General features: G+C 38.0%; 1 protein-coding gene across 8 annotated transcripts in view; it reads right to left on the reverse strand.

The window, feature by feature from the left end:
• LOC144306750 (uncharacterized) overlaps positions 1 to 25,890 on the reverse strand; it is a 188,522-nt gene that overhangs the window by 14,485 nt on the left and 148,147 nt on the right. For 6 of the 8 annotated variants that reach the window (XM_077886302.1, XM_077886301.1, XM_077886300.1 and 3 more), the window contains one exon: positions 4,131 to 4,191. In XM_077886302.1, coding sequence (XP_077742428.1) covers positions 4,131 to 4,140 — 10 coding nt within the window. In that variant the 5' untranslated portion in view covers positions 4,141 to 4,191. Of the gene's footprint in view, positions 1 to 220; positions 372 to 4,130; positions 4,192 to 25,890 lie in introns of all 8 variants that reach the window. The other 2 variants (XR_013373828.1, XM_077886307.1) reach the window with 1 other exon arrangement.

Below are 25,890 nucleotides of genomic sequence, written 5' to 3' on the forward strand. Positions count from 1 at the left end.
GATTAAGCCATGCATCAGGTTCCCTGCTCAGTGGGGAGTCTGCTTCTCCCTCTCCTTCTGCTTCCTGCTCCTTCTGCTCCTCCTGCTTGGGCTCCTTCTCTCTCTCTCAAATAAATAAAATTTTTGTGTATCCTGGTCCTTAATATTCTACTGTGTAAACTGCATTAAAGGTAACACATATGGTGACTGTTCATTAACGGAAAACTGGAGCAGTTCTCACCTTAGTGCCCAGTGCTGTCCAGTGCAGCCAACTTCATATCCATGTTTGTTCTTCCTTTTTCCCTTCAGTCCCTGCTTGACCCATTTCTCTTCACCTTTTTTTTTTTTTTCTCTTTTATTTCCCGATGGTGTCATTGGCTGCCACAGGATTTCTTAGCAAACATATTGGTTTGTTATAAATTTGAGTCATGTTCTATGATGATGTACTTTGAGATAACACACAGCGTTATATTGGTTTCAGGTATATAACGTGGTCACTCAACACACCCCTACATCACCTGGTGCTCATCACCACAAGATTCCTCCTTATTCCCCATCACCTATTTCTCCCATCCCTCCACCCAACTCCCCTCTGGTGACCATGAGTGCGTTCTCTAGAAATAAGACTCTGTTTCTTGGTTTGTTTCTCTCTTTCTTTTTCCTTTCCTGGTTTGTTTCTTAAATTCCAAATATGAATGAAATAATATGGTATTTGTCTTTTTCTGATCGACCTATTTAAAAGAAAACACTCTTGAAATATGATTATCCTATAGCTATATAGCTCTTCACCTACAACTTTCTACCTTGATAGAGAGTTTTAGCTAGGTATTTGCTGGGCCTCACTCATGGGTATGAGTGAATATTTAGGAACTATAGAGGCACCTGGATGGTTCAGTGGTTGAGTGTCTACTTTTGGCTCAGGTCATGATCCCGGGGTTCTGGGATTAAACCTCAAGAGAGGAAAATCTAGAGTGTGGGCCACAGGTTAGGCTTCCCCTATTGCTTTCACCTGGCTCCCGCACAGAACGTGGAGTGAACCTACAGAGTTTATCATTTTGCCCAAACCTGCAGTGACCTTTTGGGTTTAACGTCTTTACCTATGTTCTCCTCCAAATCTGGATTTTTCTCTCCCCTTTTCACTCCTAGACAAGTCTGCAAAAGATCCAATTACACTTCTTTTATGAAAAGTCTCATAACTTCTCTAGACAGATTGTATTCTCCTTTGGGTTACTAAAGTGTGTTTTACTAATACTTACTACAGAAATTAACACATCTGACTATAATCACTTATTCACATATTTGCCTTCTTCTCATGAAAAATAAGGCCTGCAAAACTTATTCAAAAGATGATGCTTCATAAATATTTAAGAAATGTGTAGAATTAAATGCACTAAACACATAGTTTACTTATACACTGGTTATCAAGCTCATTTCTCATTCTAAAATTCTTTAGGCTATGTCTTAGTATAATATTATATTTTTATTAATGTAAAGCAATAGAATGATAAATTCAAAATTAGTTATTTTCCAAATGTAGATAATTCCAAAAATTCTATCTATAAAAACAAATGTTTGATGTATGATGTAGTCTTTAATATAAGTTGTTGATTAGGGGAACCTGCTGATTTCAGCTCAGGTCATGATCTCAGGGTCATGAGTTGGAGCCCCATGTCAGCTCTGTCCTAGGCATGGAGCCTGCTTAAGAGCCTCTCTCTCTCTCTCTCTCTCCCCCCCTCTCTCCTCTCCCTCTGCCCTTCCCTCCCCACACTCCCTCAAAAAACAAAAGCAAAAAAATTGTTGATATACTTGGCATGGTTTTAAATGGAGAGAGATGCCCATAATTAAAAATATAACCAAGGAAATATATCATATTCATATATTGGATATATCCATTAAATCAGCTGTTTCTAAGTGCATTCAGGTCAAACTAGAATGTCCCATCCTAGAGAAATAAATTCAGATTGCTCTAGTTACTGTAACTTGCCCCTCTGCCATGCATAGAAATGGGAAATATTATCAGAGGAATCTCATGAAGGTCAGGATAGTCAAGAAACTTGCCCAAAGTCATTATGGGAGTGGAACTATGACAGTCTTGGAGGCAGAAAGATTAAAATTTGGGTGCCACTGAAATATGCATGGTAAATAGGCAACTGAAGTCATAGAGGAAATGCTGGTGGGTGAGCAGCTGGTCAGTTGGAAAGGCAGAAGAACATTGAAAGAGCTGGACAAACAAGAGCTGGTGCAGGAGATGGAGAAGATGGCATGAGAAAAGTTGGAGAAGAAACAAGATCCGTCGGGGTGACTGAGTGGTTCAGTAGTTTAAGAGTCTGCCTTCAGCTCAGGTCATGATCCCAAGGTCTTGGGATTGAGCCCTGTGTTGAGCCCTCAGCTCAGTGAGGAGTCTGTTTCTCTATCTGACCCTCCTCCTGCTCCTGCTCTCATTCTCTTTCTCTCTCTCTCTCTCTCTCTCTCAAATAAATAAATAAAAATCTTAAGAAAAAAGAAACAAACAAACAAACTAGTAATAATGTTCCAGAGACCAAGAGGGAAGAATTGCATGAAGGCAGCTCAATATTACCGGACCTTATACACACATCTCACCATTGACTACAAGGAGGTCCTGATGTGCATTTAGAAAGTCTCCGTCAGTCATTCACAACCAGGCTAAAGCCAGATCTGGTGAGCTGGTGAATAAATGGAAGGTGATGATGTAGGAGCAAAGAAAGAGGAATCTTTCAGAAGGCACAGAAAGGAAAGGCAAACACAAGACAGAAGTTTGAAAGATAAGGGAGGTCCAAAGTTGTTCTTAATGGTGAGTACTTTCCACTGTCATGGAAGTGGAAAATAGTCAAATTCAGCAATTTCAAACATGGTGTAGTTTTATTTGCTAAAGCTATCAGCTTCCTAAATTTATACAGCAAAATCTAGGTAGTTCCAAACTCTTCATACTCAATGTTTGGTCAGCTCCATTAGCATTTCCTGAGAAGGAGTTAAAACTAAAAAATCTCAGACCCTACCCCAGAATCTTTTAACAAAAACTGCCAGCGATTTAAATGCATTTTAAAGTTTAAAAACCATGAATCCAGATTCTACTATCGATAAACCAAGAGAAATCTTATCCACTAAAGTATAGTTTAAAACTGTTTTGATTTACTCTGTATACATACCAGAGTCACATCTAATTTATTTGTAAATATCAGCATTGCTCTTTTTCAAATCCAATAATTAACTAGTTTCAAGTTATACTGTCTATCTCAAATAATGAATATTTTACTCTTAAATTGGAATGCAATCACATCCATGCGTACAGATTGTATAGATTCACTTGGGTGTGGACCTCCCTGCAGTGTGCAGTGTTTGTTTTGGGGTTTTTTTAGCTTTCTCTAATTCAAGCCATTATCCACTTTCCAAAGGCGAATATTTTATGGATTTCTCTGAATAATGATGCTTATTTTCCTCAAACCTGTTCCAGCTTATGTCATAGACACATTGCAGCAGAATAAATAAAGGGCTTCATGGGGTTCATTTTATATGGGATGTAGCAGTAGTAATAATAGCAAGGAAGGGGAAATGATCCGAGGACCAGAGAGAGGATTCCATAAAAGGAAATCACACACAGAAACAATCCTTGTCTGCATGATTCCAATATATACAAATTTCAGCTATCATGGTTTAGTGAAATACCACCAGTGTCTAACAACAGGGTTCAAATTTCAGTTACTGCAATATATCAAATGTGAGTAATCACTTGAAATATAAACTTTACTGTTAGCTCTTCAATCCACAAATCTCTATGTAAAAAAAATAGATGTGCATCCTTTTCAGTGACCAACCATGGCACTTCTGTCAAAGCCTGTTGGTGATTGATCACTGTACATCTGTTATTCTGTGCATGTACAGACAAAAAAGCAGGCCGTTCCATTGCTCCCTTGTCTCCCAGTGAAAATCCCACAAAACATTCTACAAAAAAAAGATAATCAAGAGGGAAATGGCCAAAAAAGATGAAAGTTGAGCAAAGAAATGAAAAGCACCGACACTGGAAGTTAAATTGGAATCTTTCATGCATGGCTGACCACAGGAGCATTGACCCTGTTACCACTTCAGAGATTCTGGACATCTGACCAATAAAAACATAGTGAAAGAGGACTTACCAACAAACATGAGGAAACTAGTTGTGATGAAAGGATCGAGTTGTCTTAGAGGAAGTGATATCTGTAAAATATAAATTTCACATTAAAAGAATGATCGGTGATACTTCATGACACTGAAAGCACAAAGCATGAAATGTCAGAAGGTGATCTGAATTTAGAAGAAGTAAGGCAATTTGCCATGACCACGAAGGCATTCATTCCATAAGTTACATGATGAGCAGAAGGCAGATGTGGTTCAAACTCCTCTTGACAAGTTTTTATAAAGGAACAAAGCTCTTTAATTCTCAAAATATGTTTCAAATGATAAAACACTAAATAGAGTTTTACTGCTTTTTTCATTTCCCTATACATTTATGAGTGAAAGTAAGAGAGTTTTTAATGTTTTAGCAAAAACTTGTAAAGGTCACTGATGAAACATAATTTTTCCTCTTGATGATTAAAATTGCTTTTTCAGTTTGTGAAGCCATCTTTACAATCGCACACTACTGTGTAGAGGATTGTCTGTAGAGATGATAGATAGATAGATAGATAGATAGATAGATAGATAGATAGATAGATGTAGAGGTAGAAGTAGAGATTATAGATAGAGATATCTAGAGAAAAGAAAATGGCCAAAATGAATTCGGACATAGTGTAACTCCTTCAACTATCTTTTTTTGGGGTAAGTGCCAACCAAGGTCATTAAAGAGAAGTATGCTTGCATATATGCAAGATACCCAATTATGATATTAACATGTATAAAACTTGTAGATTTGGGCGGGGGGCGTCCAGCTGGCTCAGCCAATGGAACATGTGACTTTATCTTGGGGTTGTGTGTTCAAGCCCCATGGTGGATGTAGAGATTTCTTAAAAATAAAATCTAGAAAAACAAAACAAAACAAAACAAAACCACCAAAAAACAAATTTAAAAAACTGCAAATTTTGGGTTTCAGACTGGATAAAAAAGCAAGACCCATCTATTTGCTGTCTACAAAAGACTCTTTTTAGACATAAGGACACCTACAGCCTGAAAATAAAAGGTTGGAGAACCATGTACCATTCAAATGGTCCTCAAAAGAAAACAGGGGTAGCCATCCTTATATCAAATAAACTAAAGTTTATCCCGAAGACTGTAGTGAGAGATGAAGAAGGACACTATATCATACTTAAAGGATCTATCCAACAAGAGGACTTAACAATCCTCAATATATATGCCCCGAATGTGGGAGCTACCAAGCATATCAATTGATAACCAAAGTTAAGAAATATTTAGATAACAATAGACTTATACTTGGTGACTTGAATGTAGCGCTTTCTGCAATCTACAGGTCTTCTAAGCACAACATCTCCAAAGAAACAAGATCTTTAAATGATACACTGGACCAGATGGATTTCACAGATATTTACAGAACATTACATCCAAACGCAACTGAATACACATTCTTCTCAAGTGCACATGGAACTTTCTCCAGAATAGACCACATACTGGGTCACAAATCAGGTCTTAACTGATACCAAAAGATTGGGATTGTACCCGGCGTATTTTCAGACCATAATGCTTTGAAATTAGAACTAAATCACAAGAAGAAGTTTGGAAGGATTTCAAGCACGTGGAGTGTAAGGACCAACCTGCTAAAAGATGAAAGGGTCAACCAGGGAATTAGAGAAGAATTAAAAAGATTCATGGAAACTAATGAGAATGAAGATACAACCATTCAAAATCTTTGGGATACAGCAAAAGCAGTCCTGAGGGGGAAATACATCGCAATACAAGCATCCATCCAAAAACTGGAAAGGACTCAAATACAAAAGCTAACGTTGCACCTAAAGGAGCTGGAGAAAAAACAGCAAATAGATCCTACACCCAGCAGAATAAGAGAGTTAATAAAGATTTAAGCAGAACTTATGAAATAGAGACCAGAAGAACTGTGGAACAGATCAACAAAACCAGGAGTTGGTTCTTTGAAAGAATTAATAAGATAGATAAACCATTAGCCAGCCTTATTAAAAAGAAGAGAGAGAAGACTCAAATTAATAAAATCATGAATGAGAAAGGAGAGATCACTACCAACACCAAGGAAATACAAACTATTTTAAAAACATATTATGAGCAGCTATACGCCAATAAGTTAGGCAATCTAGAAGAAATGTGCACATTTCTGGAAAACCACAAACTACCAAAACTGGAACAGGAAGAAATAGAAAACCCGAACAGGACAATAACCAGGGAGGAAATTGAAGCAGTCATCAAAAACCTCCCAAGACATAAAAGTCCAGGGCCAGATGGCTTCCCAGGGGAATTCTATCAAACGTTTAAAAAAGAAACCATACCTATTCTACTAAAGCTGTTCAGAAAGATAGAAAGAGATGGAATACTTCCAAACTCGTTCTATGAGGCCAGTATCACCTTAATTCTGAAACCAAAGACCCCACCAAAAAGGAGAATTATAGACCAATATCCCTGATGAACATGGATGCAAAAATTCTCAACAAGATACTAGCCAATAGGATCCAACAATACATTAAGAAGATTATTCACCATGACCAAGTGGGCTTTATCCCTGGGATGCAAGGCTGGTTCAACACTTGTAAAACAATCAATGTGATTCATCATATCAGCAAGAGAAAAAACAAGAACTATATGATCCTCTCAATAGATGCGGAGAAAGCATTTGACAAAATACAGCATCCATTCCTGATCAAAACTCTTCAGAGTGTAGGGATAGAGGGAAAATTCCTCAGCATCTTAAAAGCCATCTACAAAAAGCCCACAGCAAATATCATTCTCAATGGGGAAGCACTGGGAGCCTTTCCCCTAAGATCAGGAACAAGACAGGGATGTCCACTCTCACCACTGCTATTCAACATAGTACTAGAAGTTCTAGCCTCAGCAATCAGACAACAAAAAGACATTAAAGGCATTCAAATTGGCAAAGAAGAAGTCAAACTCTCCCTCTTTGCAGATGACATGATACTATACATAGAAAACCCAAAAGACTCCACCCCAAGATTGCTAGAACTCATACAGCAATTTGGCAGTGTGGCAGGATACAAAATCAGTGCCCAGAAGTCAGTGGCATTTCTATACACTAACAATGAGACTGAAGAAAGAAAAATTAAGGACTCAATCCCATTTACAATTGCACCCAAAAGCATAAGATACCTAGGAATAAACCTCACCAAAGAGGTAAAGGATCTATACCCTAAAAACTACAGAACACTTCTGAAAGAAATTGAGGAAGACACAAAGAGATGGAAAAATATTCCATGCTTATGGATTGGAAGAATTAATATTGTGAAAATGTCAATGTTACCCAGGGCAATTTACACGTTTAATGCAATCCCTATAAAATACCATGGACTTTCTTCAGAGAGTTGGAACAAATTATTTTAAGATTTGTGTGGAATCAGAAAAGACCCCGAATAGCCAGGGGAATATTAAAAAAGAAAACCATAGCTGGGGGCATCACAATGCCAGATTTCAGGTTGTACTACAAAGCTGTGGTCATCAAGACAGTGTGGTCCTGGCACAAAAACAGACACATAGATCAATGGAACAGAGTAGAGAATCTAGAAGTGAACCCTCAACTTTATGGTCAACTAATATTCAACAAAGGAGGAAAGACTATCCACTGGAAGAAAGACAGTCTCTTCAATAAATGGTGCTGGGAAAATTGGACATCCACATGCAAAAGAATGAAACTAGACCACTCTCTTACACCATACACAAAGATAAACTCAAAATGGATGAAAGATCTAAATGTGAGACAAGATTCCATCAAAATCCTAGAAGAGAACACAGGCAACACCCTTTTTGAACTTGGCCACAGTAACTTCTTGCAAGATACATCCATGAAGGCAAGGGAAACAAAAGCAAAAATGAACTATTGGGACTTCATCAAGATAAGAAGCTTTTGCACAGCAAAAGAAACAGTCAACAAAACTAAAGACAACCTACAGAATGGGAGAAGATATTTGCAAATGACCTATTAGATAAAGGGCTAGTTTCCAAGATCTATAAAGAATTTATTAAACTCAACAGCAAAGAAACAAACAATCCAATCATGAAATGGGCAAAAGACATGAACAGAAATCTCACAGAGGAAGACATAGACATGGCCAACAAGCACATGAGAAAATGCTCTGCATCACTTGCCATCAGGGAAATACAAATCAAAACCACAATGAGATACCACCTCACACCAGTGAGAATGGGGAACATTAACAAGGCAGGAAACCACAAATGTTGGAGAGGATGTGGAGAAAGGGGAACCTTCTTGCACTGTTGGTGGGAATGTGAACTGGTGCAGCCACTCTGGAAAAGTGTGTGGAGGTTCCTCAAACAGTTAAAAATAGACCTGCCCTACGACCCAGCAATTGCACTGTTGGGGATTTACCCCAAAGATACAGATGCAGTGAAACGCCAGTACACCTGCACCCCGATGTTTCTAGCAGCAATGTCCACAATAGCCAAACTGTGGAAGGAGCCTCGGTGTCCATTGAAAGATGAATGGATAAAGAAGATGTGGTCTATGTATACAATGGAATATTCCTCAGCCATTAGAAACGACAAATACCCACCATTTGCTTCGACGTGGATGGAACTGGAGGGTATTATGCTGAGTGAAATAAGTCAATCTGAAAAGTACAAACATTATATGGTCTCATTCATTTGGGGAATATAAAAAATAGTGAAAGGGAATAAAGGGGAAAGGAGAAAAAATGAGTGGGAAATATCAGAAAGGGAGACAGAACATGAGAGACTCCTAACTCTGGGAAATGTAGAAAGGGAGGTGGGCAGGGGGTGGAGGTGACTGGGTGATGGGCACTGAGGGGGGCAGTTGATGGGATGAGCACTGGGTGTTATGCTATGTGTTGGCAAATTGAACACCAATAAAAAATAAAAATAAATAAAAATAAAACTGCAAATTTTGAGTATGGATTTATCTTTTAACTTGGAAAGTGATTTATAAGGGACAATTCCTGCCAGTAACTCTTTGTTTATGACAAGGGAGACCTCCTTTGCAAGTGTACTTCACTACATGTAATAAGCATATCCAAATTTTATATGCATTCTAGTCTTCTAAATTAAATCATACTCAGGCTCACAAGAGAAAACCTGCAGGAACAGAGTACAACTGTTTTACCTATAAAGTTGAAAGCCCACTTAAAAATACATAATCTTTTTATATAAATTTCCCATAGACCTATAATATCTTATATAAAGTAAGTAAAAATGATGTTGGTCTTATTAACTGTTCTTAATCTGCAAGGACCAAAGTGTTAAAATGTATAAGAACATGAAAATAAAGATATTACTTTGTTTTCAGAGATTGTCAAAACAATAGTATATGTACTCTAAAGATGAAGAAATGCAATTTAACAATGAACAAAATTATTCTTAACCATTAGTTACTTTTCTATTTTTTAAAAGATTTTATTTGTTTATTTGAGAGGGAGAGAGAGAAAGAGCACGAGTAGAGGGAGGGGCAAGCAGACTTCCCACTAAGCAGGAAGCCTGGCGAGGGGGTCAGTCTCAGGACCCTAGAATCATGACCTGAGCCAAACACAGATGCTTAACCAATTGAGCCAACCAGTAACTCATTAGTTACTTTTCCATATAAAATTCATATTTTGTTTAATTTTTATTTATTTATGATAGTCACAGAGAGAGAGAGAGAGGCAGAGACATAGGCAGAGGGAGAAGCAGGCTCCATGCACCAGGAGATTCGATCCCGGGTCTCCAGGATCGCGCCCTGGGCCAAAGGCAGGCGCTAAACTGCTGCGCCACCCAGGGATCCCCATATTTATTTTGCAGAGTTTCTATCAAAAAGCCTTGCATCTAGGTGGGCCATATGGGTAGTTCTCACCAACTGAATATGAGGGAAAATTTATTTCATCACTTTCAGGTCAAGGTGGTGAAGAGGCCAGGGCAACTGAACCCTTCCAGCAGCTGGAAGCAGGACTTCAAGGATTTGCAGCATAACAAAATCACAAAAGGGAAGAGCCTAGGATCTTCATCACAAAGAGAAAAGCTGCCTGACAACTGGGAACACCCATATTAGCATATAAATGACCAAGAAATATTCATCACTTTCTTACACCATACACACAAAAAAATCCAAAATGGATTGAAGACCTAAATACCATAAAAATCCTAGAAGAGAACAAAAGTGGTAACTCTTTGAGATTGGCCAACCATAAAATTTTTCTAGATAGGTCTCCTAAGGCAAGGGAAACAAAAGCAAAAATAAACTACTGGGACTACATCAAAACAAAAAACTTCTGCACAGTGACGAAAACAATAAAGAAAACTCAAAGGCAATCTGCAAAATGGGAGAAGATATTTATAAATGACATCTCCGATAAAGAGTATCCAAAATAATATAAACTTATAAAACTCTATACCCCAAAACTAAATAATTCAATTTAAAAACGGGCAGAAGACATAAACAGACATTTCTCAAAAGACATACATATGTCCAAAAGACACAGAAAAGACGCTCAACATCACTCATCATCAGAGAAATGCAGATCAAAACTACAATAACATATCACCTCATACTGTCACATTGGCTAAAATCCACAACCCAAGAAACAACAGGTGTTGGCAAGGATGTGGAGGAAAAGAAACCTTCATTCACTGCTGGTGGGAATGCATACCGGTGCAACCACTGTGGAAAACAGTATGGAGGTTCCTCAAAAAAGTTAATAGAGCTACCCCATGACTCAGCAATTGCGCTACTGGGTATTTACCCAAAGAATACAAAAACACTAATTTAAAGGCATAGATGCACCCCTTTACTTATAGCAGCATTATCTACAAGAGCCAAGATATGGAAGCAGCCCAAGTGTCCATCAATTGATGAATGGATGAAGAAGAAATGGTATACATATACACTGGAATACTATTCAGCTAAAAATAGAATGAAATCTTGCCTTTTGCCATGATGTGGATGGAGCTAGAGAGTATAATGCTAAGCAGAGTCAGTCCAAGAAAGACAAATATCACAGGATTTCACTATATGTGGCATTTAAGAAACAAAACAAATGCGCAAAGCAGAAGAGAGAGAGGGAGACAAATCAAGAAACCAACTTCTAACTACAGAGAACAACTAACTGGTGGATTTCAGAGGAGAGGAGGAGGGGGGTGGGTGAAATAGGGGAAGGGGATTAAGAAAATACTTATAGTGCAGAGCACTGAGTAATGGATAGAATTGTTGAATCATGACATTGTACTTCTAAAAGTTACATAACACTGCATGTTAACTAACTAGAATTAAAATAAAAACTTAAGAAGCTGAAAAAAAATTCTCATCATAACTAAAATGGTCGGGTTTGTTTCTTATTATGTCTAATAGTATCTATATAAGAATACTGTTTTTCGGGTATCATAACCACATACTTTCTAATGCAGTGCTATACCATATAATGTTCTATAACAACAGAAATATTTCTGTACCATCCAATATGGCAGCCACAAAATACCTGTGGACTTTGAAGAAATAAACTTATTTATTTAACTTTAATTAAATTTAAATGTAACGACCATGTGTGGTTAATGACTACCATACCGGGAAACTCAGTTCCCATCTTTAGTAAGATCATTTCAACTTTCAACAGGATACAAGACAGTTTTCCACATACTCTGTGTTCCTGAACCTTGAAACGTCGACAAAAGTAAAGGTGAATTTTGGTTAATTATATTTTTTTTCTAAAAAGAAAAAGGATAATTAACAACTATCTAGATCTCTTGTCTCCAAAACATATTTTATTTTTCCTTCAGAAGCACATTTAAGGGTAATGTTTACTGTTGATCACCACTGGGGCAGAGGGCAGGAGGTTTGTCAGAAAAGTCCAGAGAATCATATTCTTAGCTACACAGGGTCAATTGTTGCCTGTTGGATAAATACTGCAAACTATACATATCCTCTTCCTTTTCCCTCATGTCAATAAAATTTCTCAGGCCACCAAGTTATCCAGAGCTACATGGACATAGATTCTATGTCAATAAATATAAGTGAAATATGAATATGAGGGTTCATAGAAATGCATATGGTCATAGCCTCTCTTTACTTTTTACAGTATTTCCATAACCACCTGGAGTACCTGCATGATCCTGAGGTATAAACTTGGGAAAACTCCACCCGCTACACACCCTTCGCAGTGAACTCATTGTTGATAGCAGTGTAATTTATGTAATTCACTCTTCTCCACTGTTTGCTTGACCACTAGATATGTCACTCTCACCCATGCCCCAAAGTCCAGTGCAATGGCAAGCACCATTTGCACCTCGTCTGAGTCCTATGGCATGAAACACTTTCTGCACTCTGGCAAAGATGATTAGTATAGAGAGAAAACTGGAGTAAAGCAAATCAAATTTTCCTAAAGACAAAGTATAAAGTAGTTTTTTAATCAAAGGGCAAAGCAATGAGTAAATTCTGTTGATTTAAATGCTTTGCAATTGCTTAATATTTTTCTCTTGGCAATTTTACATGTTTAAAAAGAACATTTATTTTGAAAAATTAGTATTTATCACTGTTTGTAAAGATACAGAACAAACTAATCTAACTGAGATACTATCCAAAGAGGGAAAACAGAAAACAAAACAAAACAAAAAACAGATGAGGCTCTTGTCAATTTTTAATTGGCAAAGCAAAGAGCATCACACTAATAAAACTTAATTAAATCATTAAATATTTAAAATGAATTTCTAACTCTAGTTTATGGAATGAATTCCCTTTTATGTATCTGAAGCCCCATTATGAAGTCTATACATAAAGCAAAATCAAATGTAAAACCAAATAATTTAATGTATTCATCCCAATCAAGAATTCCATTTCATTTATCCTTCCAAATTCTAAATCACCTCAAGAACACTACATGACCATTTATATTTCCTTCACATCAGGAAATACATAACAAAACACTGTTACAAATACATTGCCCATGAAGTAGCCATACCTTACAAAATATAACTCATTCATTTTACATGTTTCATATCATTTCAATAATAATGTATAATAACATTGTCCAATTCACAGTGAATGTCAAATTTCTGGCAGAAGATATATATTTTTTTTTACTAACTTCATTTTTTTCATATAACTTACAACCAACCATCTATACATATGTATGTCTTCAATGTCCTTCAGACAAGCATTTCTTATACTGAGGAGTAGGTATTCACCTTGTAAGACAGAATCAGATTCATAACTACTTTCTCTGGTAAAGACCCATTATATCAACTAATTATTACATAGATTTGAATATGCTTATTAGATAACCACATCTCTTTTAGAATACTATATATAGTAAAAGCTTAACATAGTGATGCTAGGCTACCAATGTAGTAAATACCTATAAATACACAAATACATTACAAAAATCATAAGTACCCTCCCCTGGCAAGCAAGGTAGAAGAGAACACTCATTTGTTGGCATGTATACTGAAACTCACATTAAGGTGGCTTTAGCAGGAACTAGAGCCCATGCTAGACCCAGAACATTGATAAGTATGGAGATCATTTCCCCCTCTGAAATTTTCAGGCTCCCTCTGAATGACAGAAGTGCTTCAGACTCCTTAGTGTAGCACCAGACATCCAAGCCATCTGCTTCCAAGCCATGGACCTCCCTTCTCTTTGCTCTGCCCACCAGTGATCTCTCAGCATCCCATCTGTGTACCAAATCACAAACTGTACTCATTTTTTTTTCTGCCTCTTCCTTAGAGTCATCCAAATCTTCCAATTCTACCAAAACATCTTTGAACTTCTCCCCACGATCTCCCTTTCATGACTCCCTCAGTCCAGCCTCCATGACCTTCTGCACTTGCTTGGCAAGTGGCTTCCTGGTTTCTCCCTGGGCTTCCCTTTTGTGCACTGCACTATGTATGTTTTAAAACCACTTAAGAGCTTATTTGAATCTTTTATTTTCTCAATCTCAATACTTTTGTAGGTTCTCATGCAGAGAAAGCAAAGGAAATCTTTGTGAGGAGGAAGACTGTCTAAGGGCATTGAAGTCTGTTTCAGGGAAATAATCTTACAAACACACCACTTAGAGCAGCTGCTTCACCTTAAAGTGAACAAACAACAACAACAACAACCCTATACACAGTTTTATTCTCTTTTTTCTTACTCTTGGCAGACATGATAGTTATACCTGAGGCAATGGTAGCTTAAGATTTTGGGTTTACAGACAAAAACTTCATAGTTTATAGCTACTATGTTAGATTGTTGTTTCCCCAACAGATATATTAGGGAAAATATCTGTTGCTTTCATATTCTCACTAAAAATTTTCTCATTCTACATCTCCTTCAAAGCTCACCAGGACCACTCCTTAAGGATATAATCTAAATTTGTTCACCTGTCATGCAAGTCCTTTGCAATCTGATCCGACACTATCTGACACACCTCAACCACAGACCCCATGCTGCAGGCAAAATGGACTGTTATGAGTGTTCAGCGTTCTGCTGCTGTCTGGACAAGCTGATGCACTCTCATCCATGTTTTTGACCTGCCATTCTGTGAATTCTAAAACTGGAGTTATTCAGGCATTTGTCAGATCCTACTTCTAGGAAATAAGGAGACGTGCTTAAGGCCTTGGGATTAAATTTTAAAACCAAACAGATCTGCAAAATAAAGAAGCATTGTCAGATGATAGGAAAAAAAAGTCAAGAGGGAAAGTTATGAAATGATGAAACATTCAAGTGTGTCATTTAAAAACTTTAAGGGGACTTTGTATTCTCCAGTTTTATAAACTGAAAGCATTGATTTGAAATGTACATTATTATCTGTTTGTCTCTTAAACAACTGTATTGAGTTTTACAAAGAAATAATGGCCTTAGTATTTGCTACAAATGATAAGATTTTTTTTTCTAGTTTTCTTAAATCATTCTTCTTTTGTCTATATAAGGCAATTTTATTGTGGTAAAGACAACATTTATAATTTATAAACATGATATAAGTTTATTGTCCAAGGTTAACCACTTCAACAAATAATCATTATTTTTATTGTCTAAGGATACCATTTCAATAAAGTATATTCTTTAAACATATATAGATAAGGAGTTTTTAAAAAGTCTGTACTCTCTTCTTTGGTCTTTTAATTGAGTACATTGAAACAAACTGTTAAAATGTTTTCCAGAAATATGTTTTTTTCAATAAAAACCCTCTTGTGCTACTTCCTGATATTATAACATGGAAGATGGGGCTTTTGCTTCTTAATTATGCGTGGCTTTCTATATATTTTAGTGAGACTCCAACAACCTATCTACCTCCTGAGGGAAAAACAAAACAAAACTTCTATCCCAATATGGCTGAGGTGGAAGGGGATGAGTTTGACAGGCCTATCGAAGAATAATGCTAAAAATAATTAAGTACTTAAAATGAATCAGACTAAAGAAAAAGGAGGGGGCTACATATATCACTTTGTATATGTTATTATTTGGTCTTCTAGAAAACAAATTCGGGAAACTGAGTTGGTGATAAAATTGTTTTTATAATTCAATATAGAGTTAAAAATAATTTAGCTGACACTATGGAAGCTTACCATATATTTGTCGGACTTAATGGATATATTTCAAATGATGCTATTAAACAAAAAAGAGGGGCAGCTGGGTGGCTCAGTGCATTGAACATCCAGTTCTTGGTTTCTGCTCAGGTCATGATCTCAGGGTCATGGAGTCAAGCCCCATGTTGGGCTGCACACTCAATGCAGAGGCTGCTTGGGATTCTCTCTCTCTCTCTCTCCTTCTCCTCATCCTCCCAGCGCCCATGCATGCTCTCTCTTCCTCTCTCCCTCTCACTAAAATAAATAAAACCTTAAACTGAAAAGAATGTCAGATACAAAGTCAGATGTATCAGGCTCTTCACCCATGCCACATTGTCCAACCTCCATGCATTAACTCACCTCCAGGGAACTGTGATGGCCTGCAGAGGGCCCTCCTGCATGACTAGTCAGCAAAAGGGGCACCAGTAACTACATTATAGAGGAGAACAGACAGCATGCCAACAACTGGAGAGTTAACTAGGTGGGGTCACTTATGTGGATATTCATGTGTGTCACTGGGCAGGAAAGACACTGCAGAGGACATTGGGTTTCAAAGGATCCTAAAGCAGCCCCCTCCAAATCTAAAATCATCTGTCATCACTAAGAAGATATTCTTTACAGCTTTTTTCTTGTCATATGTCCTGTTTCCTCAAGATTATAGAGCTGGTAGAAACTGGTAGAAAACATACTTTCCACTTATTTACTTCACGTGGAGTGAATATGGTGCTGTTGTATCATGAAAAGGTATTTACAATATATATTTAAACATAATAAATTAATTAATGTATTACAGCATGAGTGATGCCCAAAATGTCTACACTAGGACATGGTCCTGGCCATGATCTATTTGCTTACTGTCATCCAAAGGCTGACCTCAGGTACCCCAAATTCATTTTGCTTTTAAGATGTCCTGGAATGGTTTGGGAAAGTTCAAGGCACTGTCCCATTTGCAATTAAATCTAAGCTGACCATTAGGATTTAGTTAAAACGCTGGCTCTGATTTCATAAAGTGCCCACTCTGATCTGTAGCCCCAAAGCCTTTAGTCAGGAATGGATGACTTACAGATAACGCATCCACCTTGGGTTCAAAATAAATTTGCAACCCACACGGCACTTACAGAGCCATGGCAGAAAGTACGCTATCTAATTAAGATCTAAAGAATGCTCAGGAATCCAGTGGTGGCTTTTCTTACCACTCCAGCCCAAGCATTTCAGGCCTTCTGTTTCCAATGGTGGTAGTAAGCAATAAGGAGTTGCCCCTGATAGAGTAGCATGCAAGCTCCTCATTTGTAAATCCATGGGAGAGTATATTGAGAGCAGTCGCCTACAGTGGCAGCCATAAAAGAAGATGAGAAATGAAGTATTTTATTGCTCCAATGATCCTTTTCCCTATCAGCTCACACACCCAACTTATTTTTCTGCCTTTTCTTGTCAGATTTCCACCAGTGCCAGACCTGGTGGAAATAAACAAAACAACAGTTGTCAATTGTGGATAGCACTTATTTGATTTTTGCTATGAATAAAATAATTTTTTCTACCAAACAAATTAATACTGTCAAGAATCTGCAGGCAATAGATACACAGTTGGGAGTTTGTTTCAGGCAACTGGGATTCACCACTTAGAATTTTCAATTTGCTTTTACCAAAAAATAGTTTCATTTTTTGAGAACTGACTTGTGAAACATACCAAGAGTCTCTGTAAAGAGCATCACATACCGCATTTTTATTTATTTGAAAACAAACAGAAACTCTTGAGAGTTTAGTGAAAATGTCACTTCCAGTGTTTTTTTTCCTCTAAAGAATATTCCTTTTAGTTCTAAAATTGCAAAAGATATAAATTAGTAAAAGAAACAAATATTACAAAGCTGTTTTGTCTTAGAGAATCTCACAGAGTGTATCAAAAGGTCAATATTTCATTGTTAATACTCAAAACCATCTTCACTTTTCAGCTGACCTACAATAGACATTTTTCTTTCATATTCATGAGTCATTTGAAACATTTCTGTATTTCTAAATGCCTACCTCTGAAGTCACTACCTAAGAAATGATGTCATTGGAGTCAAGGAGAGGCTGACACCAGCTATAAACTCATGCAACCATATTAGTCCATTTTATAAGCAGGGTGTCATGGTTAGGTTGAAAATTCCTAACTCTTAAACAACAAACCAACCTTCAAAGATTTTTACTGTGACTATTACACAGTAGACACTACAAATGCTACATCACAGCTGTAAATTACCTTGGGAAATTAATTTGAGCATCATGAAAACATCCATGGAAAGTCACAAATGAATGCAGGTAACAGGAAAAGAATAAACTCCAATAATATTCAAGTTGAAGGTCTCCATAGCTATTTTTTTTTCAAACTTTCACCAATAAGAAAGGCAGGTTCATTGGATTCCAGAAAGCCTCTCTGTCCCTGAATCTCCTTCCAGAGTAGAACTGGCACCAGTCAGAAGTAGGTGACTGCCAGGCAGCAGCTACCAAATATCAATTACTCATTAAAATTTAAAACAGACTTAAATGCCTACCGCTCACTATTAACCAGCAGTAGAAGTGTTTCTATATCTTCAATTATTCTCCTTTTCAAGATGCGTAAAAAAAATGAGGTCTGAAAGAGGAACCAGGGGAAGTTTCTACATCCTCCTTAATCATTAGTCTCAGGCAATCTGTAATTTTTGTAAACTGCTAACAACCAAGAGGTATTTATAAATATTGGTAGAGAGAAGCTAACCAAAAGCCAGGGCCAACATTTGCACTTCTATTACTCAACACCGGTTGGACTGGGAATCAAACTTCACAGATCAACTAACTACTGACAAACATAAACCAGCTTCACCTTCCACATGCCAATTGCTTGTCAACAGAATAATTTGTCCTCTTTCTTTTACAACATAAACAAACACGGCTACACAGCAGCAACTGATCTCTTCGTGGTACTGTGTATGCAAAAGTAAACACCCGAGCAATATTGCGATTTAAAAGTAATCTCTCTGGGAAAGCTTTACTTCAGAAAGACTATGAGATGATAAGAAATTTATAAGCAGGGATTCCTGGGTGGCGCAGCGGTTTGGCGCCTGCCTTGGGCCCAGGGCGTGATCCTGGAGTCCCGGGATCGAATCCCACGTCGGGCTCCCGGTGCATGGAGCCTGCTTCTCCCTCTGCCTGTGTCTCTGCCTCTCTCTCTCTCTCTCTGTGTGTGACTATCATAAATAAATAAATAAATAAATAAATAAATAAATAAATAAATATTTATAAGCATTGTATGATCACAGGAGGGTTATAATTATGAAACTTTTTCAAAACATGTGGGTATATCGCCAGTTGCCAAAATACCATAATCTGTAACAATCTTTTCAAAACACATTTTAAAGTACATATCCCAGGGATGCCTGGTGACTTGATGGTTGAGCATCTGCTTTCAGGTCAGGGCATGATCCCGGGGTCCTGGGATCGAGTTCCGCATTGGGCTCCCTGCAGGGAGCTTGCTTCTTCCTCTGCCTGTGTTTCTGCCTCTCTCTTTCTCTCTCATGAAAAGGAAAAGAAAAGAAAGGATAAAAGAAAAAAGAAGAAAGAAGAACGAACGAACATATTCGTTGTCACAAAGAACTTAGAACTTTTCAATATCTAAAATTATAGCTATCAGTTCAAGGACCTGAGGAAGTCTGGTGTGGCTGTCCTGGAAGAGAAGGGAGACGATGCGGCACAGGTGGGTCCAGGGAAAAGTCCAGACCTGGGAGATCCATTGGCAGTGACACAGGATTGTAGACTTCATTCTCTGGACAAAGGGAGGCCTTCCAAGGGTCACAAGAGTGGAGATGTAATTACTTTATATTTTAAAGTGAAGTCGAACTGGAGAGCAGAAGCTGTATTGTAGGTGACAGAAGTAGATGCAGGGATGTTAATTCAGGGACTACTGATAATCCAGGAGAGGGATGCAACACTTTGTGATAGGAGGTCAGGAAAGAAATGGACAAATCCAAAAGAGTTTTAGGAATAAAGAATGGTTACAATTTGTAACACTGTATATGTAGAAGGGATAAGGAAAGCAAGAGAGAAAGACATTCTCCATCGGCAAAATAAGGATCTTAAGCCCTGCCATGTATTGTGTGGATAAAAATGGAAATGCGACACCCTATACCATGTATCTCCTACAGTACCTCATCCACAACAGAAACTTAAAAAAAGAAGAAAAAGAAAGAAGGAAAGAGAGAAAGAGATAACAAGCAAGCAAGCGATTTTTAGGATGAAACCAAATTTTGCTCAGTTTTTCTCACAATCAAATGCAAGTGGGTTTTTTTGTTGGTGGTGGTGGTTCTTTTTTTTTTTTTTGGTCTGGATAAGATCCTGTTATCTTTGAATCCTTCCCAGTGCATGCAAAGACTGCAGCCTAGCAAAGCAAAGGGAAGTAAGTGTGGCAGGTGTTTGTTACACTGCTCTGCCACCATATAGAAATAGCCCATGGAAAGGCATCCAGATGATGAATTGCCCACCTTTACCTGTTGGCAGGTACTCCTTGGACAATTAAAAAAAAAAAAAAAAAAAACCTACCCTATGAAAATAGACCTCAATTAATTTAAAAAGATTTCAAATTTAAATTCTCAGGGAAATCAAGGCCGTGAGTTTGCATTCTTTTCTGGACATCTATTTTACTGCTATGGGTTAAAACCTCAAGGTGAAACCCTTTGGATTGAAAAATTTCTGGAGGCACGGCACGGTGTGTATGCCACGGTCACCAAAGCAAAGTTCTGGAGAGCAGTACAGCTGTAGTTAAAACCGTGCACAAGGTACAAGGTACATGCAGGTTGAGTGGGCGCTTGTGCCACCGGCCACATGTTACCATCGTGGAGGGCAGGGCACAGGAGAACAATCCCGAGACATGAGGAACTTGTCCTACTTCTGTGACCAGAGATAGACTATCATTACCACCAAGGAGGAGTGTGGCCTTTCTACACTGCATGTTGACATGCATACATTTACACTTCAGATTTCATAAGGATGCAGTCCTAATAAAAGATAAAGAACTGAACAGGAATTTTCTAAATGTATAGAATCTGCACACCATTATGCAAAATTATTATTTTCCTCCCTGAGTAATCTACTGTGCCATACAGTGGTGCTGTATCATACGCAGCAATTAAATCACTGGGGAAGAAAATCTCAGAGAAAGTTACTCCTGAACGTTCTTTAGATTGCCCACGAAGAACGATATATGTGGTTTAGTATGTATGTTACTGTCTTGGAATAAACCTCGTACAGTCAGCTTTGGTTCCACCTTCAAAACAACCTGCTGTTTCTTCAGTTAAGAAACTGGATGGAAAAAAAAAAAAAAAAAGAAAAAGAAACCGGATGAAACCAGGCCTGCCTGTAGTGGCTATATTGTAAAAAGTTATTTTTGTTTGTTTTTGTGTTTATCAAGCACATGTAATTAAGTAAGATAATGTCCTATAACTCCACTACATACAAAAGAAAACTTTTTTATCCATTTTCAAAACAGACACTCAAATAAAGTCCCACTCTAATTACTGACTGAAGGGAATGTTTAAGAACAATTTGCACTAGTGCATTATCTGATTTAACTAGTACATTAACCCTTTGTTCTCCATCTCATTAGAGAAAATGTGATGGCACTGACCAAATTATTTGTGTTCCTAATGAACTGGAGTGTTACGTGTGCAGAAGAATAAAAACGAGATCTGTGGGGCACCTGGGTGGCTCAGTGGTTGAGTAGTCGGCCTTTGGTTCAGGGCATGATCTCAGGGTTCTAGGATCAGGTCCTGCGTTGGGCACCCCATGGGGAGCCTGCTTCTCCCTCTGTGTGTGTCTCTGCCTCTCTCATGAGTAAATAAATAAAATCTTAAAAAAACAAATGAGATTTGTTTTCCTCTTTTCTTACACATATATGTACATAAATCCAAATTGATCCCAAAGTTGCCTCATTCTTTCATTGATACTTATTTAATTTTAGAACCAGAAGACAAATTGAAGATCCTTCTAATTGCTTGTGCAGATCTGCTCTCCATGCTTCTCACCCTGCTCTCCACCTCCACGGACCACATCGGCAAGGCCCCTGTCCATTCCTGCTGAAGTCAGCAAATGGGAAGCCTTGGCAGGAAGACTGATGAAAGGAAGGAGAATGGGGCAAGTGAGCTTATCCTCCCTGGCTCTCCCCTGTTAAGTTTGTTCCAGACACAAGTCACTGCTTCTTTCTGCAAGAGTCTCTCTGTTCAGTTTCAAGATATGCTCCCTGCCCTCATCTCTTTGGATGTATACTACTCATCTTTTCTTTTTTTAAAGATTTTATTTATTTATTCATGAAAGACACAGAGAGAAAGAGGCAGAGACACAGGCAGAGGGAGAAGCAGGCTCCACGCAGGGAGCCCGACGCGGGACTCGATCTCGGGTCTCCAGGATCACGCCTTGGGCTGAAGGCAGGCGCTAAACTGCTGAGCCACCAGAGATCCCTATACTACTCATCTAATACCACCTCACTTCCATACCTTTATAAACCAGCACCCCTTGAAATATTCTCATTTCATCATGCCACCTGCTTTCTGTTTGAATTCTAAATAATACCATTTTGTATTACAGATGAAAAATCTAAATCTGAGAAGTTAGGTGGCAAACCCGGAAGTAATACAATTAGACAGTCAATGAATGAGGAGTTGGAATAAACCAGACAACTCTGTTTCCAGAAATAGAAACTTCTCTGAAACTAACTAAAGTGGTGATGTTCACAGCCTCCAGAGCTGTTCATAGGAACAGACTTTGAGCACGAGTAGATGAGGGAGCCTGACCTCTGTTACCAGGAATGCGGGGCCCTGTTCTCCATACCCCTGTCTTTTTTTCTCATTGTGATTTCATTCTCAGGCAGGCTGTCCTCACAGGATAGAAAGCACAGCTACTAGAAGCTATAAGGTTACTCCTCCCAGTGGTTCTAGCAAAATTCCCCTAGATGATTGCAGTTAGGCTAGCATTATTCACATGCCCGCCCACAGACTAATCATAGTGAATTATGGTTGGTCAAATTAACACAGCTAGCCATCCCCAGAGTAGGATATGAGGGTCAGGGTCCCTCAAAAAGCATGGACTCAAGTGAGGAGTAGATTCTTGAAAGAAAGAAAAAAAACAACTTTTCCCAGAAGTAGGGGTAAAAGAAATGCTGCACAAGCAGAGCCAACAGATAGGTATCTGGTATATAGGAACGAGAACAGAATCAGTTACTCTGAAACCCATTCGGTGTCTGTTTCACTATCACACACACACTTCAACCGAATAACACTTATAACTCGAACCTTATTTCAGGGAAATGAAAGAAAACTATCAAGGAATAAAAACAAATGACTGGCATCAGCATGACAGTGACAAGTTACACAGCACTTTCACATACACTATTCTCACTTAATTCAGCTATTCCAGGCTAGGAATTCCAAATTCCTTGCCTATAGCTTTCTTCAAGGTCAGACGAATGTTTGTGAATTTTGAGAATCTGAAGATTATTTCTAAATGCTTCAATTGTGTTCACATGTTGTTAAGAAACTACAGTGTAAACATTTAAGAAAAGCTCATGGTTGTCAGTTTTATTACGCTAAGAATTGCTGTGGAAATTCAGCCAGAGACCCATCAAGATATATTTCTGGGCCAAAGGCCAAAGTTCCAGGATTGGTCATGTCTTCTTTTCTGCAATCTGCATTTTACCCAGGACCCAGGGGTCACTCGAATACTAAAAATACAGCTTCCCCACCCCCTTTGAAAACAACTTGACCAAGACTTTTACCATAATATTGCAGAAATGCATGGATATGTGTGCTCACTTACCCAGAAATGTGTGGTTAGTATAAAAATCTCAAACAAATGATCAAGAGGTCAAGGCCAGTAAACTCTTGTGATGGTTTTGAAGTAAATTGTGGGTTTGCTCTGGTGAAATTTACTGGTCAGAAAACACATGAAGACCTCATGATGAAGCTTTTAATAAAGCAGCAAATAATAACAAACTTTGTCTGGATCTCACTAAATTTAGTGATAATTAGAACTTGATTCATAAAGTGGAGAGGAGAAACAAAGTACGCTAACATGAGAGATGGAACATAATTTGTTTTGGCCTTTCTTGGTAAAAATTAAAAAGTATTTATCAGCTATAAAAAAAAGAATGAAATCTTGCCATTTGCAACAACATTATTGGAGCTGGAGAGTATAATGCTAAGGGAAACACAAAGAAAGACAAATACCATATGACTTCATTCATATGTGACATTTAAGAAAAAAAAAACAAGCAGGCAAAGGGAAAAAAGGAAAAGGAAAAAGAGAGATAGGCAAACCAAGAAAGAGACTCTTAACTACAGAGAACAAACTGATGGTCACCAAAGGGGAGTTGGGGGGGGGGGGTTGCGGGTAGGTGATGGGAATGAAGGTGGGCACATGTTATAATGAGCACTAGGTGATGGATGGAAGGGTTGAATCACACCTGAAACTAATATTACACTGCACATTAGCTATGCTTGGGAAAGAAAAGAAAGAAAAGAAAAGAAAAAAGAAAAGAAAAGAAAAGAAAAGAAAAGAAAAGAAAAGAAAAGAAAAGAAAAGAAAAGAGAGAAAAGAAAAGAAAAGAGAGAAGAAAAGAAAGAAAAGAAAAGAAAAGAAAAGAAAAAAGAAAAGAAAAAAGAAAAGAAAAGAAAGAAAAGAAAAGAAAAAAAGAAAAAGAGAAAGAGAGAAAGGAAGAAAGGAAGAAAGAGAGAGAAAGAGAAAGAAAGAGAAAAAGGAAAGGAAAGGAAAGGAAAGGAAAGAAGGAAAGGAAAGGGAAGGGAAGGGAAGGGAAGGGAAGGGAAGGGAAGGGAAGGAAAGGAAAGGAAAGGAAAGGAAAGGAAAGGAAAGGAAAGGAAAGGAAAGGAAAGGAAAGGAAAGGAAAGAAGGAAAGGAAAGGGAAGGGAAGGGAAGGGAAGGGAAGGGAAGGGAAGGGAAGGAAAGGAAAGGAAAGGAAAGGAAAGGAAAGGAAAGGAAAGGAAAGGAAAGGAAAGGAAAGGAAGAGACATAACAGGAAGGAGTGAGAAGAAGAAAGGAAGAAAAAAGTAACACAAACATTAAGATATTGCAAAGGTTATTATATATGCACATATATATGCATATATATATAAGTATATATGTATAATTGTAATACACTTAAAACTGTAGACAGATATTTTTCAGAGATTTTTCTAAATCTCTGAGTAAGGACAGCAGATGGATACCGAGGGGTCCAAGTACAATTCAGAGTCCCATTGTGGGATGTTTTAAATAGTATCTTCCTGAAAAGTGACCACAACCATTGATCAGCGTCAATGGGCCGACTGGAAGTCAGTAATCCCCAGGACAGAGTGTATTCAGTGCTGCTAGTTAGAAAAACCAAAGTTGATAACATCTGTCAAAACTCAAAAATATTTTCCTAGCACTTGACATGAGAGTCAAGTAAAAATACCTGCTCTCCGGAGGAAAAGTCAGAGAACCGTGGACATACGGGATAGGAGAATAAAAAAAGAGGAGCAAGTGAAAGCTGACTCTGAAATTCTGAGCTTCTATCATGTATTCACTCAACAATGCCTAGGGAGCCCTTTTCTTTCCTACCATTTGCAGGATGGAAAGAAAGCAGCCCGATTCTGCTTTTTACCCCAGTTATTGAGCAGTATAAGAAGGAACAATTTCAGAGCATGCAATTTTATTCTGTAAGGAGCTGAAAGTCATACTTTAGTCTATAAGCTGCATCTGAGGAATTATCTAAAAATAAATTTGAAGGAAACTGATCAAAATCTTTGATGCCTTTTTTGGAGTTTACGTTGAATTGAAATGCAGTAGTAGGAACCAAGATTCAGTCACAAATGAGTCAGGTCCAGAATCAATGTAGACAAATCTCTGAGTGTACCAGCATCTGGACAATTTGGAATCCTCCCATTTTCTAAACAAATGACTGTGGAGCATCACTTAAAGCCCACAATTCAAATACTTTCCATCTCAATCTGTCATATGAACTTTGACATGTTAACACTGTGCTGGAAAAGGTCACTACCAAGCAGACTTACCACAGCCTGAGAAGCAAAGTAAGAGCTATTGCTACGGAAGGAACACTACTGGCTCACCTAACCCTTGATATGATGATGTCCAACGTGTTGGGGCAAAGTTACAAAACAGATCAGTTTCATGATTCAATCCCTGGTTCTCCTTCTGTGAGCTGTGCATCCTTGACATGGTTCAGTTACAGTTCAT

This window comes from Canis aureus, chromosome 37 (genome assembly GCF_053574225.1).
Source record: "Canis aureus isolate CA01 chromosome 37, VMU_Caureus_v.1.0, whole genome shotgun sequence".
Classification (NCBI taxonomy): domain Eukaryota; kingdom Metazoa; phylum Chordata; class Mammalia; order Carnivora; family Canidae; genus Canis; species Canis aureus.